Source organism: Helianthus annuus, chromosome 17 (assembly GCF_002127325.2).
Source record: "Helianthus annuus cultivar XRQ/B chromosome 17, HanXRQr2.0-SUNRISE, whole genome shotgun sequence".
Classification (NCBI taxonomy): domain Eukaryota; kingdom Viridiplantae; phylum Streptophyta; class Magnoliopsida; order Asterales; family Asteraceae; genus Helianthus; species Helianthus annuus.
The window spans coordinates 82,128,341-82,147,821 of NC_035449.2; the positions used below are offsets into that span (position 1 = coordinate 82,128,341).

The following is a 19,481-nucleotide window of genomic DNA, read 5'->3' on the forward strand; positions in this document are numbered from 1 at the left end:
CCATGAGCTGAGTAGTTCGGTGGTCCCATGTTTCCATGTGCTCCGTCAGGGTAGCGCGCATTATATCTTGCCGACACCACATATGGGTCGCGTTCATAGCCGTAGTTGTATTGTGCTTGTGACGGTTCGAACGGGTTGTAAGCCGTTGGACCCGTGTAAGCAGGTATGGGTTGGTCATACCCAAATGGTGGCGAATTTTGTGCAGCTGGTGCGGAGTTCGCCTCCTGTATAGGACTTGAAGGTCCTTCTTCTTGTAGTGGCGGATAGTGGCTACTACTAGAATGTCGAGGAGTGCTGAAGTGGATACCCCCTCCTCCTCGTGTTGACATACGAGCATTTGTCCTCCTACGCCTTGGCGGATCAGGTATTACTGGTTGCGCCGGTGGCGGAGGTGGTGGCGTAACTTGTATTTTTAACAATCCACACACACATATCTCTTTCTCCTTTTATTCTCCCCCTCTCTCTCTCTCTATATATATATATATATATACATATATATAGAAAGAGTACAAATCAGATTCTTGTTACTATAACAATACGTAAGTACTAATATTGTTTTTATAATCCTTATTAGTTAATGCAAGTACAAGAACTACCCCAAAATGTATATCAACAACATATGCAAGCTACTCATACTCCCAATCCTGGTCCAACACAAGAGATCCAAAGTACTCATGCTCCTAATCCCGATCCAACATCTATCGATCCTGAAGTAATTACTGCTTTGGAAACAACAAAGACAGTGTCACACCCCGATTTTCACGTGTCTCACCGGTGGGCCCGGTGGGGGATTACCGTGACGATGTTGGCAACAATATAGTCAAACCACACAATATATAATGCACAGCGGAAGCTTAAAGATAAATAAATATATTTCAACCTCTGATTGTAATATCAAATGTATTACAGAAGTCGAATGTATCCACAGCGGATCAAAATAAATAAATATTGTTCATTCAGATACGACATCAAGTTTGCGAGACTATTCGTGATGCTTAGGCAGCTAATACCAGCCAATTTCGTCTAGCACCTGCACTTAATCTTTTTGGGGAAAATACGTCAGTTTACACTGGTAAATACATTCAACTGACACATTTGAAAATGTTTATTAAAATTGATTTGAATGCACAAGGCACAAACTTTTTTATAACTTGGGAAAATTATAATAAAATCTTGTGAACGTTTTACATGTTCTTTTATGCGTTCAGTAGCCCGGGTCGTGCCGGGTTAAAGATTTATAGACACACCACATTGCGTAAAACCGTAGTATAAAAACCAACGGTACGTCTTTTAAATTTAATGTCGACACTTTATACCGGGTGTACGCCTACACCGGGATGTCGATGGTCGTGGCCATTTCGTAAAATGATGCCAAGGATATCCGGGACAACGGTCATTAAACCCCCCAAAGGCTTTTAAGCAACAAAACTGTTTAAATGAGCCTATCATATTATTTAATTAACCACCTAAGCGATGGATGAATATAATGCTCAATCAAGCGGTATTAATATACCGTAACCCAAGCCCATATAGGGGAAATAAGTTAAAGTATTTACCTTTGCAAGTATATTTCCTTAATTTGGATTAAATCACCGATAGCTTTTACTGGGGCTCCTAATCTGGAACGAAGGTTTTAATTAACCTCTTAGAATCCTAACGAGTCGTTATAATGGTCGTAGCCTAGACCGGTTGGTTCCGATATATATAGATATGGTTTAATCGCGCGAAAAGGCGAAAACCGAGAATGGAGTGTGATTCTGTCCCAACAAGTTCAGAGACTTGTTTTATATGGGTTAATGGTTCACACTCTGGATTTTGGGGTTCAAATGATATTATTTGACCCGTATCGGCTAAATTATGAAAACTAGTTTCATAAGCCGAACCGTGCGCGCAATAGGCGAAACGGTTAACCATGAGAGTCGTACGCTTATTTCCTAAGTCGATATGCCTTAAATGGGTTGTGGTATCAGTAGGATACCTTCCGTGACGCCCGTAACGAGTTTAAGTTAATATTATGCCCCGTAGGGGCTTTTCGGTCATCTTAAAGACTTTAAAAGGGCTTTTCGAGTTCTACAGGAAATCTGAGTTTCCCGAACAGCTTATAAAGCTTAAAATACTTTATTTATTATTTAAAATCAGTAGCAACTGGAATCGGGTCAAAAGACCTTGTAGAACTCATGTTTTGGCCGAAAAGGGCATATTCGGTATTTACCGAACCGTAGCCATAACCGCAGGTTATGAGCGAGGTAAAAATTATTAAAAATCTTTAAAATTCCCAAAATATTATTTTAATACAGTGGGTAAAAGTTTTGGTGACGAAATCTTGGTTTAGATAGGTGTTATGCTAATTGCGCCGTTTATTACAAAAGTTTATTTAAATTGCGCTAATTAGCATAACTCTCATTCTAGACCTCGGATTGACGTGAAACTTTAAGGACATGCTTATAATTTAATAAGCAAGGTTTTGGTCCGTTCACGTGTCCGAAATACTCGTTTTAATTTCAAAAGGCCGTTACGGTCAACTTTTAGGCGAATGACGGAATTGCGCAAAAGACTCGGGTAACTCATGAACCGATCACTGAGGTTTATACCGACATGTGACCTGGTCCTAAAAGAGTCCTAAGGTATATTTATACCTCACTAAAACGGGTCAGAACTGAAGTCAAAGCAAAAGTCAAACTTTTGCGACATTCGGCTCCGAACCGGTTCAATATAGCAAATGATCGATTCAAACGAGCGCAAACAAGTTTATATACTTATTATCATGTTTTATGATTGTCAAAACAGGTTCCATAGTATGTACATTACAGATTATTCATAAATCGCTAAAATAGCTTCCTGTTGACTTTTTAACCGCACGTTTGACTCGATATTTGACATAGTTAGAGTGGTGATCAGGGGGAACCCTTTTAGGGGTTTATTACCCTCATTGATACCAACTTATAACCACTTTTGATTCGTCATAAGACTGAACCATCACTGAGTTATTGTAATGACAACCGTTAGTTACGACGGTTGTGTTTATAGGCTAAAACTATGGAAATGTATGACCAAAATGGTTATGAACGACTTACAGAAGTTGTATCTTGATTATGGAACAGAAGAGAATGCTAGGGAGCTCTTGGAATGATCAGATGGAAGTGTTTGAGTTGTGTGAATGTTGTAAACTCAACATTGCTATTTATAGTGCTCAAAGGACCTCAAGATCATCACAACTCAGCCTACATTTGATCATGGATCATGGGCAGGTGTCCCTAAGGTGTATGGGTCGAGTAGGGGGCGCCCATGCTTCATTAATTGAAGATTTGATCGTTCACATGCTCCAAAAGGCAAGTAGTTACAACTTTCTGCATCTGGGCGTCTAATGCGGCCCGCATGGGAGTTCCATGTGTTTCTAATGCGGGCCGCCTGGGATTTAAATACCAGACGAGTAAAAGAGGAGGCTCGCGGCCCGCCTCAACTTAACCACAAATGCAATGCGGGTCGCGTGGGGCCTGTTTTTCAGATTTTTAAAATCTTTTGAAATGATTATGAAATCTTGGTAATTAATAACGAAATCTTTCGTAATGATTTACCTGACCTTTCGGGTTTGAAGGGGTAACTTTGCGGTTTGGCCCTCGGTTATTTACCGATAGGGGCCTCGTGTTATTTACCCGCATTATTAAGTCCCCGGTTAGTTTATTAATTATTCAGAAAGCCTTAACTTTCATTATTGACGCTTTTAACCCTTCTCATACGAATTCGAGTATAACTCTCTCGTTTTAAGACGGAACTTCGCGGAATTTATACAGTATATTCTAGTGAGCGTATAATACTGTTACGAAGCCTTGGGAACGTTAAAGGGTCACTCAGAGGTAATAACATGTCGACACAGTTAACCCCTGTAGCTCGTAATCTCTCACTTTCTTCCGTGTTTCGTTTCCGTACGATCTATGATTTATTCGTTTGAAGGTTCAAGCGTTATTTAGGGTTACTATACAGTATGTTTACCCTTGTTGACATTTATAACCCTCGAATTGATATACTTTCAAGGTTTGTCAAAATTGGTCCTTTATTTAATATCAATGCCACGTGTAAACAAATGACACGTGTTAACACATTATTGGACACAAAAATTCGAGGTGTTACAGACAGAGCCTCGTGCAATTCAGGATATGGTAGAGCTATTATCAAGGTGTGTTGGCGATAACCATAGGATTGAGATTTCTTCACCGGCGAGGATTTATCCTCATATGGTTCGAGATATTATTCCATATGTGGAGTTGTTGCAACTATTTACTAATGACTGGCTTGACATGACCGTCATACATTGGTTTACCATGTAAGTCTTAGTTATTGTTTTATATGGTAAAATAACATTTCTTAGATACAATTCTGTTTACCAATTTTATCATATCTATTTGTTCTTGATTTAAGCTATTTTTATGAGTCACACAATTCTCGGTGCACGTTCTTTAATCCGCACCACATCAAAGGTGAATTGTGCACTGAAAATTCTAAAGGTGTTCAATCACACATCATAAACATGTTTACGTTCCATACTGACAAAGCATAGTTACCTTCTTACGTCTATCATTGATGAAGCTTTTTGGTTTCCATTTCTTTGGGAAAAGGTTAAAATTATGTTTTCTATTTTATTATCAGTTTATTTTCATGTATGCAAAATACTTAATTGTTAAATCAATGCAGTGTAAGCAACAGAAGAATGGCTGGGAATGTGGTTTCATGATAATCAAGCACATGCATGAATTTGTCAATTCTATTCAACATAATTTTCCTATTAAAGTAAGTGTTTTGTATTATAGACTTTTTGGATTGCCTAAATTATCTATTTTCAATTACATATTATCTATTTCTTTTATTAGCTTTGGAACGAAAAAGGCTTTCTTTCGCAAAAAGAAATCGACAAACTGATCTTGGGCTTAACACCGCAATTTATCAGCAGGGTGTTTCTAACGGGTCAGATGCATGTGTAACAGACAATAGGTATAATGTATTTCTACATGTCAAGTATAATAATAAACCTAATATAAATACTGAATCTTATTTTGTTTTTGGGATATCTTCTGAGTCTATATGTTGACTTGGGAAACATACTGAAAATGTTTAAATTGTTTTAATGCACTGGGTATTATTTTCATTCGGCTTAATTATAATCTATTAGTTTTGTTGTGTCTTAAACAAATTGTTTCTTGTTTTTTTTTAAACTATAATGTCCTGGGATAACTAAACAACTCCCAACGTGTTTGGAGGCGACAATATGTAAGAAATCTAATCTTTTCTTTCTTATTTTGTTATGAATCACCGTATCTCAATAGATCTGATCTTGATTAATTTTTACTTTTACTTTTGTCAGTCAGTGAGGGTAATGAAAACCAAGAAGAGAGCAATGCACAAAGTTGGAGTTCCCCTGTTGGAGTTGAGAAGTTTTTTCATTTCACGTTTAAACTTTTGGTTGCAATTTCGTTTCTATAGGAGTTTAAGTTTTTTTCATTTTGTGTTTGAACTTTTGGTGGCAAGTTCGATTCTGTAGGGAGTCTTTTCATTTTGTGTTAAGTGAGAATTCAACTATTGTCATTTGGTATCAAAGTATTATGTTTTCTTTGTTTATTTTGAATCCATTGACTATATTTTTTTATTATAGAAATATAAAAAGTTACCTATATTATTATTATTATTATTATTATTATTGAACGGCAAAATCACTCTATATATGAATATAAAGAGCCAGCAAGAAGCTGGGGAACAACACAAAATATTAATATTATTATTATTATTATTGTTATTATTATTATTAATGGCTTAGAAAGTTTTGTTAATTCTATTTATTAACGCGATCGTTTTTATTTAATGACGTGTTTTTTTAAACGCGCTAAAAGATAGCCTCATTTTTTAACTCTCTATTTAAAGTGGCTTTGGACGCATCTGTTTCTACCTAATCACGTTGTTGTTTCTATTTAACGACGCGGGTTCTTAACCGTGCTAAAAGATAGCCTTATTTTTGACTCCCTATTTGTTGGGACGGTCCATAAACCATGTCAAAAAACGATTTTAAACGCCCTAATAAACCATTTATGTACTAGTGTTAGGATATTTATGAAGTTTAATTTTATATAACGGTTACAGTTGCAGATTGTATTTATAATAGAATATAATATAATATTTTCTAACCAGCGTGACTTTTAAACGAAAAGGTTTTACTTAAGTTAGTAATTGTATGCATGTTATCGGGGTATGTATGTGTGGTTTTTTAAAAGTCGCAACTATTCCTTCTAGAAAGGCAACCAACTTGCTTTTTGTAGGGTTTTATATATATATATATATATATATATATATATATATATATATATATATATATATATATATATATATATATATATATATATATATATATATATATATATATATATATATATATATATATATATAGGGTAAGGATAGTGTAAAAAGGGCCTAAAGTGTGAGAAGTGTAAGAAGTGTATTATAACACTATATATAATACTATATAACACCATATAAACACCGTATAACAATATGTAACACCATATAATACCATATAACACTATGTAACACTATATATCATTATATAACAAATATAACACTATAGGTTGTCTTATAACATGTCTATGATATATGTATAGTGTTATATTTGTTATATAATGATATATAGTGTTACATAGTGTTATATAGTATTATATGTTGTTACATATTGTTATACGGTCTTTATATGGTGTTATATAGTATTATATATAGTGTTATAATACACTTCTTACACTTCTCACACTCTGAGCACTTTTTACAGGATCCTCTACCTATATATATATATATAGTGTGAGGTTCATTGGGGAACACTAAAAAAGTGGGGAACAGTGAGGAACCGACTCAAACGAACTCCGATTGGACTCATTCCAGCGGCGTTGGAACCGGCTCGTCGAACCCTAACTAGGATCTCTTAACCCTAAACCCTAAATCATAACCCCTAAACCCTAAATATATTAGGGTTTGGCTTTTAGGGTTTAGCTTTAGGGTTTAGCATTAGGGTTTAGTTTTAGGGTTTAGGGTTTAGCTTTAGGGTTTAGCTTTAGGATTTAGCTTTAGGTTTAGCCTTTAGGATTTAGCTTTTAGGGTTTATAGTTTAGATTTTACGGTTTAGCTTAGGTTTTAGCCTTATTTTTTAGCTTTAGGGTTTAGAGTTTAGGAGTTAGGATTTAGGGTTTAGGGTTAAGAGATCTTAGTTACGGTTTGACGAGCCGGTTCTAACGCCGCTGGAATGAGTCTAATCGGAGTTGGTTTGAGTCGGTTCCCCGCTGTTCCCCACTTTTTTAGTGTTCTCCAATGAACCTTCCTATATATATATATATATATATATATATATATATATATATATATATAATAATTAAGCATAGGAGTATTTATGTGTTGTTTTTTAAAACTTGCAACTTTTTATGAGCAACACAAGTTGTTTTTTAGAGTTATTTAATATATAATGACGTAAAATACTTAATTTTCAAGAAATAAAAAATTATTATTATTAAAAAATACAATCATTGTTACTTTTTTATGAATTATTAAATATTAAATAAATTAAAGGTAAGGCAGCACAAACGAGAATTGAATGACTATTGAAGTCATCGTTCAGTAAACGCCTCATAGACAAAGACAGCCACAAAATAATAGATCAAGTTAAATCAAATATAGGCTAGTCGTTGCCAAACGACTACTTTAAGTTAAAAAAATTATATATTAAACCAATATAAATACTCATCAATTTTTAACATTTTTACAACTTCTCTCCTTTTTCTACCATATCTCTTTATTTTTTCATAAAATCAACCGACAACATCCTACAATGCATCCTTTTAACCGAAGCTACGACCCAAACAACCCCTTTGGATACCAAGAAAACCCGAACCCTAGCACGCCACCAAACCCGACCCAGATACCAATTACACACAGCCATCCACAACAACCGCCACACAGTTTAGTATACTCACCGTGTCCCGATCTAGCCGGAATTGCATCGTATTTAGGAAACCGTGTATACACGAACTTTCCATACGACGATTCATCTATTCCAGTTAACCTTTCTCAACCCGATTACATGCCCGAAACTCAAACGCAAGACGTTGGGGGTTCGTCATCCAAACCGGCCAAAAAAAGAAGCCACGAGAAAAAAACGAATGAAGAGAAAGCAACAGCGGCCGCTCAACGAACACAATTAAAGTGGACGATTCAAGAAGAAACTACTTTGACAAGATGTTGGATCGACGAATCGCAAAATCCAATCATGGTATTTTTTTTATATAACATGTTTAATCTTTACAATATTATTGTTTTAAGTTTTATTATATTTTTTAATAACATCTAAAATATTTTTGGAATATGGAATTTACGACACAAAAAAAGATTTTTGGGATTTCATAAAAAATCATTTCATAAGCAAATGAAAAGGCCGGATGTGTATCGTGAAAATAATAGGCTCTCATCAAAGTCGGGTGATACAAATACACACGTCACCGCGTTCAACGCTTGTTTCCATAAGACAAAGAGCACGCCAAGGAGCGGTGAAATCGAGGTTGAATTTATCAAGAATGACTTGCTAGCATACAGAGAGAAGAAGAAGAACGAGTTCAAGTACATGCATTGTTGGGATGTATGTAGGTACGCTTCAAAATGGGCGAGAGTCTCTCCTGCTAACGAGTCAACCTCATCCAAAAGGGCAAGAACACACTCGTCCCAAGCTCAGTCTGATTCTCGTGATCAAGAGTTTGTTCTTAATTTGAATGATTTTGATAATTCTCCTTCCCGCCCACCCGGCAGAGACAACTTAAAAAAGCGGATTCAAAGAACGAGATCGGGTTTGGCATCGGGTTCGACCTCGGGTTCGGCTCCGAGTTCGCCCTCGGGTAAAGGGTTGTACACACCAATCGGAAGATCTTGGGACGCAAATTGATACATTTAATTTCCTCCAACAACAAAGGATCGAGACGAGGAAAAATACCCATGCGTCGTACAATAAAAAGATATATCTAAAAGAAAAACGCGATATGAAATTTCTCGCCACGCCCGTCGATCACCTTACCGGCCCACAATTGCCAATGACGTTGGAAATAAAAGAAGAAAACATGAAAAATATAACATGGATAAATCATGAAGTTTTTAGTTTTTTTTAATTTTATGTAGCTTTTTTTTTAATTTTATGTAGTTTTTTTAATTTTATTTGTAGTTTTTTAAAATATTATATGTAATCTTCTCTTCTATATTTATTAGTGTGTTATTTTAATTAAATGAAATTTAAATAGTCTAAACAAAAAAAACAAAATCCATATGGCTGGGCACGTCAGCCGAAGCCACGCCACGCCACACCACACTCCTTGTTTTTTAATATTATGTTGTGGATCCCACACTCGCCACATGTCGAACAATGCCCCCAACCCAAGCCCCTCCACATCCCATAGTTTAAATTACAACCCCATTTGATATACAAATTTTTAGGTATATACGTTTTCGACCCTGTTTTTATAAGTTGAGCCAGTTTGATCTAACTTAGTGCAAAAAACTTTACTTAAATTACGTTGAGCCAGTTTGATCTTGCCTACCTGTTGCTGTACCGAAGTAAGGCTTTTGGTCTTTGTCATCTAGCACCTTTAGCTCACCGTCTTCTCCGATTGTTAGAACTCCGGAGGAATCCGACAGCGGGTTGTCACGGTTAGCCACCCATACCACGGTCTTCGGATCCATGGCGTACCAAATCCCAACGTATCTTCGTTCAGACTCGTTTTCAAGTGAAAAGAACCCCATTTGAAACTTTTTTTCCTGGTGATTCCAAATGATAGGTTCCATTGATAGTTTCTCCTGTTGTTATGTTGTCTTTTGATGAGCAGCAATGAATAAAGAAGCAAAGAACGTATATACACAAGAAGCACTTGTAGGTAGTTGTATTGGTGGTTGATGATATCATGATAGTATGCTTAGGAGTATGATCAATTTTTGTGAGTTGTGTGGAATGAGGAAAATAGATAAACTATTGACTAGAAAGAATTTCCATCGGTGGAAAATATAGCTTTGATTATTCGAGTCAACGGCTACTTTTTGGGTCTACGTTTGCTATAGTGGCGGACCCATTGAAAGACATGCATGGCGAAAATTCAGTCAGTATCAGCTTAATTAGTTACGTTATCGGCACTCGCAATACAAATTGAAGAAAAGAAGCCCTAAAATATATAGTCGTGATATACCCAAAAGGCTAGCAACACGTGTTTTAGTTCGAGTGAAAACCAAAAAACAAATACAATTACCGATATAATTTTAATAATATCAATTCAAAGCCGATTTTGATTATATCAATATCGACACTGATGTTGTTCTGTTGGTATCAATTCAATTCGGTTCGTCACGACTAGTACGGTACCGGCACTCGTATAGCTTACGATACAATTTTTTTTATTTTGAATACGAGTTTATACTGAAATTTTAAGAAATAGGTTAAACGCAATTGCATGTTCAACTTTTACTAATAAGTTTTTTTAACTGCAAATTTCCTTACAAAAGTAGTAACTTTTATAAATAAATTAAAGAATGCAAATTATTAGAGAATCAACAAATTTAACAAAATTAAATAAGTTAAAAGTGTATTTAACGAATACTGGACTGATTCTGAGAATATGAATATTGGTATCGATGTTCGATCAAACTTGATCCGGTTCATCATGACACAGTATTCGCTGTAGTTTACAACCCCCAAAAACATTTTTTTCATACAACTATGTTTTTAACAAAATTTTATTGAAATGTCAAGAACAAAATTAAATGTAACATCTTAAATCAATTTATTTATTTTAGTTAAAAAAACACAATTTATTAAAAAAACAATCAAATTATTAAAAATAACAAGAAATAATTATGGATGTAGATGTGAGATAGTGATTAAAGAACAATCAAATTATTAAAAATAACAACAAATAATTATGGATGTGGATGTGAGATAGTGCAAATAATTTAATTTTTTAAACAAGTCCTTTAATTACATTTGGTGTGTGCTCAAACCTTTACTCAAATCTGTTAAGCCTCATATATACAACTTCACAACTATTTCTATTTACCTAAATTTCTAAAACTATTCAAATACATAAAGTTATACGATTCCTTTTAATTCAATTATATTTAATTAATTACATCAAACAATTAACCAAGTTAATGAAATTCATATTTCATTGAAGTTGGGCCTAAATTCGCAGTTAACATGGGCCTCAAAGATGGACTATAGGCAGCCTATGCGAGAGCAACCCAACATTTGTAAAATTAAGCCTTTGTATATTTATGGAACAGAAACATCACTGGTTCACCTGAGCAACAAAGGATTTGATGCCATGTTGAAATCTGAACAAATTCCAAACAAGAGGATGAGGGTTTAATTAAAATGTAACTTATTGTCGATAGCATCTCCGACGGACTTCTGTTGGAAAAGTTAATGACAAAATTAGGGGTCCCTTATGCCAAGTAAATTGTTTATCGAATTGAAGACTTTGTTGAGAATGTTCCAATTTCAGATGATTTTCTGGCTGACTCCCATTGGTAACCAGTTAGGGTGGAGGGTATGGTTCAATCACTTTAAGGTGTTTGAGTTATTCTTGTTGGTGCATGTTTGTGACAACAACTTGGATTTGGTCTTTGGATATCTTGTAATTAGTTTAACGATAAACAGTTAGCGGGTTTAGCTTTGTAATAGTGAGATTATAGAGTTTGGGCTAAACTAAACCCATTTGGGTCAAGGGGGAACGAATTGGGCTTTGCCCATGTAGGAAACCCTAGCCCACTTGTAAACCTTGTGGTATATAAACAAGGTTAGGCTTTAGGGTTTAGGTTAATCAGCCAAAAACAATATTTGAGAGAGTAATTTCGTGAGAGTGCTTAGGGCTTGGACGAAATTGTGTTGGTTAGGGTTTAGATTGATTGTAATACGAAAGTTTGATAATCAATAGAAACCCGGTTTGATTGGAATTGCTGTTTCTGTTTTCTACACGTTTTCTGCTTATTCTGATCAAGAGGATTCCGCACTCTTGATTGGAAAGACGATTCTGTGAAGATCCATAACATCAAGGGGACCTACAATTGGTATCAGAGCGTTAGGCGCTTGATTGCTCGGTTCAGAATTGTTGCTGCAGAAACAGGGAGTAAAATTTTCGATTTTTTGAAACCTGAAAATTAGGGTTTTTAAAATTTTCGAAATTTGTGTGTTTGGTTTGATAAAATTTTCGAATTTTTTGGCTGTTTGATCTTCTGGTTTGTTTGTTTGGTGGTTTGCAGGATTTCTAGAAAGATTCGGTTGATTCTGGAAAAGTTTTCGGCTGATAGACTTGAAGATTCGAAGACTGTTCTTCGTGTTTATTCAATCAGTTCTTCATAATTTTCGGTTTTAAGTTGCTGATTTGGTGTTTTGATTTTGCAGATTTGTGTTAGCAGAATCCAGAAAATCATCAAAAAATTCGAACAGATTGAGTTTCCATAGTTACTGGGTGAAATTAGCTGTACTGGGCGAATTTGACTGATCTGCGAGTTTAACCAGCAAACTTACCGGCGAAGTTAAATCCAAAGGCGACTTTGGTGACCGTGTAATTTTCCACAGCGAAATTACCACGGTTTTCGGCGAATTTACTGGTCGTCGTAATAGCGAAATTGACCAGCGAATTTGGCGAATTTGGAGCGAAGTTGACCAGCGATTTTGACCTGCGAACCTGTGAAATTGATCAGCGAATTTGAACTAGTTGCAAACCAGCGAACTTGACTTGTCAGCGAACTTATCCTGTGAACTTAAACCAGCGAATTTAACAAAGAACCTAGCGAAATTAGGAGAGAAGTTAAGGGGTGGAATTTCCATTGGCAAGCGTCGGAAAATTTTCAGTGTTTTGCAAATAGAATTTGATCCGTAGCTCGTTTGACAGAACCGTTTGCACCGTTGAACTCGTGTGATTTTTAGGACAAAAAAAAACTCTGGAAAATCCCGAATTCGGTTTTTGACATTATATATCATTGGATTCGTCTTTTCGAGACGATTCTAACGGTGTAATTTGGTAATCACAGTTTTTCGGAAAATTTTGTACGGTTTTCTCAGTCTGCAACGTTAAAATGTCGAACATGTCTACTTTGAACGAGTTGTTGAAGATGGAACATGAGGTTGGTACTACCAACAAACCACCTAAGATGATGAAGGTGGAAAACTATTTGACATGGAAGGATCGTTTTCAGTCCTTCATTGAATATCAGGATACGCGCATGTGGATATGCATCGAAGATGGGTACGTGAATCCTACACACGACTTTGAGGGCAGACCACGTAGAACAGAATATGTGAACATGCAAGATAATGATAAAAAGATGTATGAGGCTGAAAAGAGAGCCTTGGCTGCAATCAAAATGTCGTTACCTGATAGCATCAAACATACCTTCAAGAAGTACACTAACTCAAAGGATATGTGGGATGCTTTGGAGAAAAGATACGCTGGAAATGCTGATGTCAAGAAGAACAAGATTGATCTACTGAAGAAGCAGTTTGCTGTTTTCAAGTACATGAAGCATGAGTCACTTGAAGATGTCATTACTCGTTACTACCATCTGATGTCAGAAATGGACAATTATGAGATCGATTGCTATTCTGACGTAGAGAAGAATGACAAGCTGCTTGATGCTTTGCCTACTAAGTGGGATATCTACACTCTTATGATAAAGGGTGAAGCAGATTATGAAACAAAAGAGCTTGAAGAGGTGGTAGGAAAGTTGAGAGCTTATGAGCTCAGCATGAAGAAGAAAGATACTGGATATGATCAGGTTCAAGATCCGGCTGTTTACAATGGGCTTACATCTTCTTCATCTCACAACGCTTCTAGCGACTCTGCTACTGCGTTTTTATCATGTGAAAATGAGCAGGTTATGGTGAATCAGGATGGTGATGTGTGTTTTGTTGCTGCTTCAGGAGGATCGTCAGAAGTAAAGAAATCGTCAGCTTCTAAGCAGAGTAGTAGTGCTAAGTCAATGCCAATGAGTGTGAAGTCTGCTGAAGAGCATCTGGCTCTACTTGCTTCATTTGTGGCTTCTTATGAAAACTACATTCAGGGAAAGATATCTGATCCTGCTACTTTAGATGAAGATTACGATCAGATTGACCCTGATGATCTTGAGGAGATGGATTTGCAATGGCAAATGGCCATGATTTCTAGGCGTGTGAAAAGGTTCATGAACAGAACAGGAAGGAAGTTTGTGGGAAGAAGTGTTGGTTTCGACAAGACCAAAGTAAGGTGCTTTAATTGTCAAAGTTATGGGCATTTTGCTAGGGAATGTCAGAAACAAAAGCAAGAAAATTCGAGTCAGAGTTCAAACAACAGGAATGCATCAAACAACTCTGGCTCAAAGGCATTGATCTCTACTGCAAGAGAGGGTTCATATGATTGGAGCATTCATTTAGAAAATGATGGGAATGTCACTCAAGCATTCATGGCAGAGATTACTCCAATCGATGATGGTGAAGCTAAAGTAGATGATGCTGAAGTGAAAGTGGATGCTGAGGTGAAGGTAGAAAATAAAGCTGAAGAAAAGAAGGTTGATCAGACAACAGGTGCTGAAGATGAAAAACAAAAGTCTGAACATGAAAGAGTAGCTGAGGAAAAGGATGCTAAGTATAAACAATTGGAAGCTCAGCTTGCAGCTCTAATGGCCAACCTTGACAAACAAACAGGAGAGGTAAAATCTAATTCTGTGTGTTTAAAATGTCGTGAATTACAGGGTGAGGTTGACAGGTTTTCTGCACAAAACAAAAGTTTGGTAAGCGAGATGTCTAACATTAAAGAATCAAACTTTTTTGCTAAAAGAAATGAAACGTCATACTTGAAGAAAATAAAAGGTTATGAAAGTGAAATTGAAGCCGTAACCTGCAAATTAAATGAAAAACTTCAAGTCATAGACTTAGCTCATGACATGATGGCTGAGAAAACAAAAGAGATTTCTGACAAAAACAAAGAGTTGTCAGATGCTCAACTCAGAATTGTTGAACTTGAAAAGAAATTGGGTCAATTCAGGGATTCTACTTTTGTTATGAAACATATGATGGGTGGGTTAAGGAAGAGTAATGACAAGACTAGTGTGGGATTCCAAGGCTTTAATGAAGTCCCACCTCCTCTTAGTCATGATTATTCATTCCTACCTGATGAAGATAAGCTAACAAAGTTTATGTCAACAGCACCAAGTAGTTCCACAGCAAGTCGAGGTGATGAGTCGTGTGATGATGCTAAGAAGAATGATAACAGCAAACCAGCTTTGAAAAAGAAAACTTCACATCCTAAGAATAAGAATCCAATTGTTATTAAACAAATTAATTTTGTTCAAGGAAGTGACATGAAAAACGAAACAGCTGTTATTGAAAATGAATCTAATGTAGAATTTGCTAAAAACAAGAACAAAGAAAATTCTGAAACTAAGCAAACTGAACCAGATTCTTCTAAAGCATCATCATCAAAGCCTGAATCTAGTTCAAAGGCTTCAGATAAGAAGTCTTCGAAGAGGATGTCGTGCTTCAAATGTCACACCAAAGGACATGTAGCTAGCTGCTGTCCTAACAAAAAGAATGAAGCACAAGTGGATGAGAGGAAGAGAGAGAAGTCACCAGAGAAAAGTGGTGATAAGCAGGAGAGAGAGTCAAACTCTCCAAAGAAATCTGCTCCTAAGCAACCAGAGAAAGTTGCTGTTGGTGTGGATAAGGCTGAAAAAGGAACTCCACAAGTTCCTCGTTTTCAAAGAAATCAACCTAGATTTCAGCCTAGATCTCCACCAGGCAGCTTTGAGAGACCTAGAAGCAGTTCACCAAGAATGAACAACCAAAATACAAATAATTTCAGAAGTCAAGGTCAATATCAAAATCGATACCAAAATAATGGTGGTCGAAATTTTTATAACAATGGCTTTAGAAATTATAATAATAATGCTTCTTGGAATCAAAATCAAAATTTTCAAAGGTCAAATAGTCCAAACACACATAGGAACCCTCAGGACCAAAGACCTAGTGGAAATCAAAATCAAATTCCAACAGGTCTAAGATCCAAGACTCCAGGTAGGAGTAATGGATATTGGATGGATGTTCCGGTGGTTGGTGAATTTGGACGACCCAAGACCATTAAGGCTTGGGTCCCCCAATCTAACTAATTTCTTGGTTGGTGTGTGCAGGAGCTGCTAAGGAGGATTATCAACTTGTGGTATGTTGATAGTGGCTGCTCCAGGCACATGATGGGGGATGCGAGGTTGTTGACTGAACTTGAAGAATATGATGGAGGACAAGTAAATTTTGCGGGTGCGAAAGGTGGTAGAATTACTGGACGAGGAAAGGTGACCAATGGGAAGATCACACTGGACAAAGTGAACTATGTGGAGCAGCTTAAACACAATCTTATGAGCGTGTCACAAGTCTGCGACAAGGGTCACTCGGTCCATTTTACCAAGACTGAAGCATTAGTGTTGAAACCAGGTTTGGAGATACCGGACGATTGGATAGTGATGCGAGCGCCAAGGAGAAATGACACTTATGTCATGGACATGGGTGCTAAGGATCCAACTGCTGTGGTGGCGTGTTTACTATCAAAAGCATCTGAAGCTGAATCGATGTTGTGGCACAGACGCATGGCCCATATTCACTATCGAAAAATGAATTACCTTGTAAAATGAGCTAGTGAAAGGGGTTCCACTGCGGAGGTTTCAAGTGGAAGACAAATGTCTTACATGTCAAAAGGGAAAACAACACAAGAAATCTCACAAATCAAAAACAGTAAATTCCATAGATGCCCCTTACGAATTACTTCACATGGATTTATTCGGTCCAGTGAATTCCAAACAGTAAATTGTTTAGTTGTCACTGATGATTACTCACGTTATTCATGGGTTTTCTTTTTAGGTACAAAAGATGAGACAGCAGAGATGTTGATAGATCTTTTTACAAGATTGGAAAACGTCCATGATGCAAAGATCAAGAGGATAAGGAGTGATAATGGCACGGAGTTCAAGAATCGTATTCTGGATCTCTATTGTCTTCGCAAGGGAATTGAACATCAATATTCTGCTCCTTATACGCCTCAACAGAATGGAGTCGCTGAGAGGAAAAACAGGACGTTGATTGAAGCCGCTAGGACGATGCTTTCAGATTCTAAGCTACCAGTTCTCTTCTGGGGAGAAGCTGCGAATACAGCTTGCTATGTTCTAAACAAAGTTTTGACTGTTAAACGTTTTAACAAAACTTGTCATGAATTAATGTTTAACAAGAAACCAAACTTAGAAGGCTTTGAACCATTTGGATTACCCTGCACCATTGTGCGAAATAAAGATAAACAAAAATTCGGTGAGGTGGCTGACGAGGGCTACTTTCTAGGTTACGTACCTGGCGCACCGAATAAAAGGGGTTTTAATCTAAAAACTGGTAAAATTGAGGTTGTGTTTAATGTTGAAATTACTTCTTACAAACCTCAACAGTCAACGAGTGGACCAGCTATATTATATGATTATGAAAGTGTTTTTAAATCATTTAATATTCCTGAGTTTTCCAATGCAGATGAGTCTCAGCTGATTCAAACAGTGATAAATGGAGATGATGAAGGCGAGTTCATGCCTAGATCAAATGTTGATATGACAGATGCTCCGGAAACTTCCCAAGATGCTGCTGATACTGATTCAAGTGATGGTGAACCCGAACCCAATCAGGGGGAGGATTTCATTAATCCGTTTGCAAATCAGAATATTCAGGGGGAGGTTGGATCAAACCTGGGTGACAATCTAGTAGTCGATGCTGTTGCAACTACACGAGCAAATAGGGATCATCCAGTTGACATGATACTTGGAGATCCTACTGCAGGTGTTCAGACGAGAAGAAGCATAGCAGCGAATACTGGTTTGTTTGTGTCGATTGAGAAGACTGGGATTGTAAACGAGTGCTTGTATAGTTGCTTTATTTCCTAAGAGGAGCCGAAGAACATTCATATGGCTCTTAAAGACAATTCATGGGTTGAAGCTATGCAAGAGGAATTGGCCCAGTTTGCGAAGTTGAAGGTTTGGGAGTTGGTTGATCTTCCTAAAGGTGAAAGAGAGATTGGCACTAAATGGGTATTTAGGTGCAAGAAGGATGAAAGAGGTATAGTTACGCGAAACAAGGCTCGATTGGTGGTCAAAGGTTTCAATCAGCAAGAAGGGATAGATTACAATGAGGTGTTTGCACCAGTGGCAAGGTTGGAGGCAATTCGTTTGTTTCTGGCTTTCGCAACTTTCAAGGGCTTCAAAGTTTACCAACTAGACGTGAAGAGTGCGTTTCTTTACGGGAAAGTCCAAGAAGTGGTGTATGTCTCATAACCAGATGGGTTCGTTGATCCAGATTATCCAGATCGAGTGTACAAACTTGATAAGGCTTTGTATGGGTTACATCAAGCTCCCAGGGCGTGGTACGAGACACTGTCTACACATCTGATAAAGAATGGTTTTGAAAGAGGTCAGATTGACAGTACACTGTTCATCAAGAGGAAGAAGGAAGATTTTCTGCTGGTACAGGTGTACGTGGATGACATCATCTTTGGGTCATCTGATGAAAGCATGTGTAAAGAGTTCGAGCAGGTGATGAAGAGCAAGTTCGAAATGAGTGCTATGGGTGAGCTGTCTTACTTTCTGGGATTACAAGTTGAACAGAAGGAGGATGGGATGTTTATTCATCAAACAAAGTATGTGTATGACATTTTGAGTCGGTTCAAAATGAATGATTGCACTACTTCCAACACACCCATATGTGAAAATCACAATCTTGGCCCAGATCATGAAAGTACTGAAGACGTTGATCCTACTCAATACAGGGCAATGATTAGTTCTCTAATGTACTTGACTGCTTCAAGACTCGACATCATGTTTGCCGTATGCTTGTGTGCCAGATATCAGGCGAATCCTAAAGAGTCACACATGAAAGCAGTGAAGCAGATTCTTCGTTACTTGAAGGGAAACCTAAACTTGGGTTATGGTATCCAGCTGATAGTGATTTGACATTTGTTGCTTACACTGACTCAGACTTTGGAGGATGCAAATCGAACAGAAAATCTACAACAGGTGGTTGTCAGTTCTTAGGAGGCAGGATCGTGTCTTGGCAATGCAAGAAGCAATCCTGTGTGTCTACCTCTACGTGTGAAGCTGAATATATTGCTGCTGGAAGCTGCTGCTCTCAGGTTCTCTGGATACAACAGCAAATGCGCGATTACGGTTTGGATTTCACTCGTACTCCTATTATGATAGACAATAATGCCACTATTTCAATAACTAATAATCCCGTGAACCACAGTCACACAAAACATATTGACATACGTCATCATTTTATACGGGATTGTGCTGAAAAGAGACTAATTGAATTACATCGAGTCGACACAGAGGATAACCTGGCAGATCTTTATACTAAAGCATTTGACAGGGCTCGCTTTGAACAT

General features: G+C 37.0%; 1 protein-coding gene across 1 annotated transcript in view; it reads right to left on the reverse strand.

Moving 5' to 3' along the window:
- Positions 1-10,023, reverse strand: part of LOC110922614 (G-type lectin S-receptor-like serine/threonine-protein kinase At4g03230) — a 36,018-nt gene extending 25,995 nt beyond the window's left edge. Inside the window, exon 1 of the mRNA XM_022166881.2 lies at positions 9,600-10,023. Coding sequence (XP_022022573.1) covers positions 9,600-9,843 — 244 coding nt within the window. The 5' untranslated portion in view covers positions 9,844-10,023. The remainder of the gene's footprint in view (positions 1-9,599) is intronic.
- Positions 10,024-19,481: the final 9,458 nt, after the last annotated feature.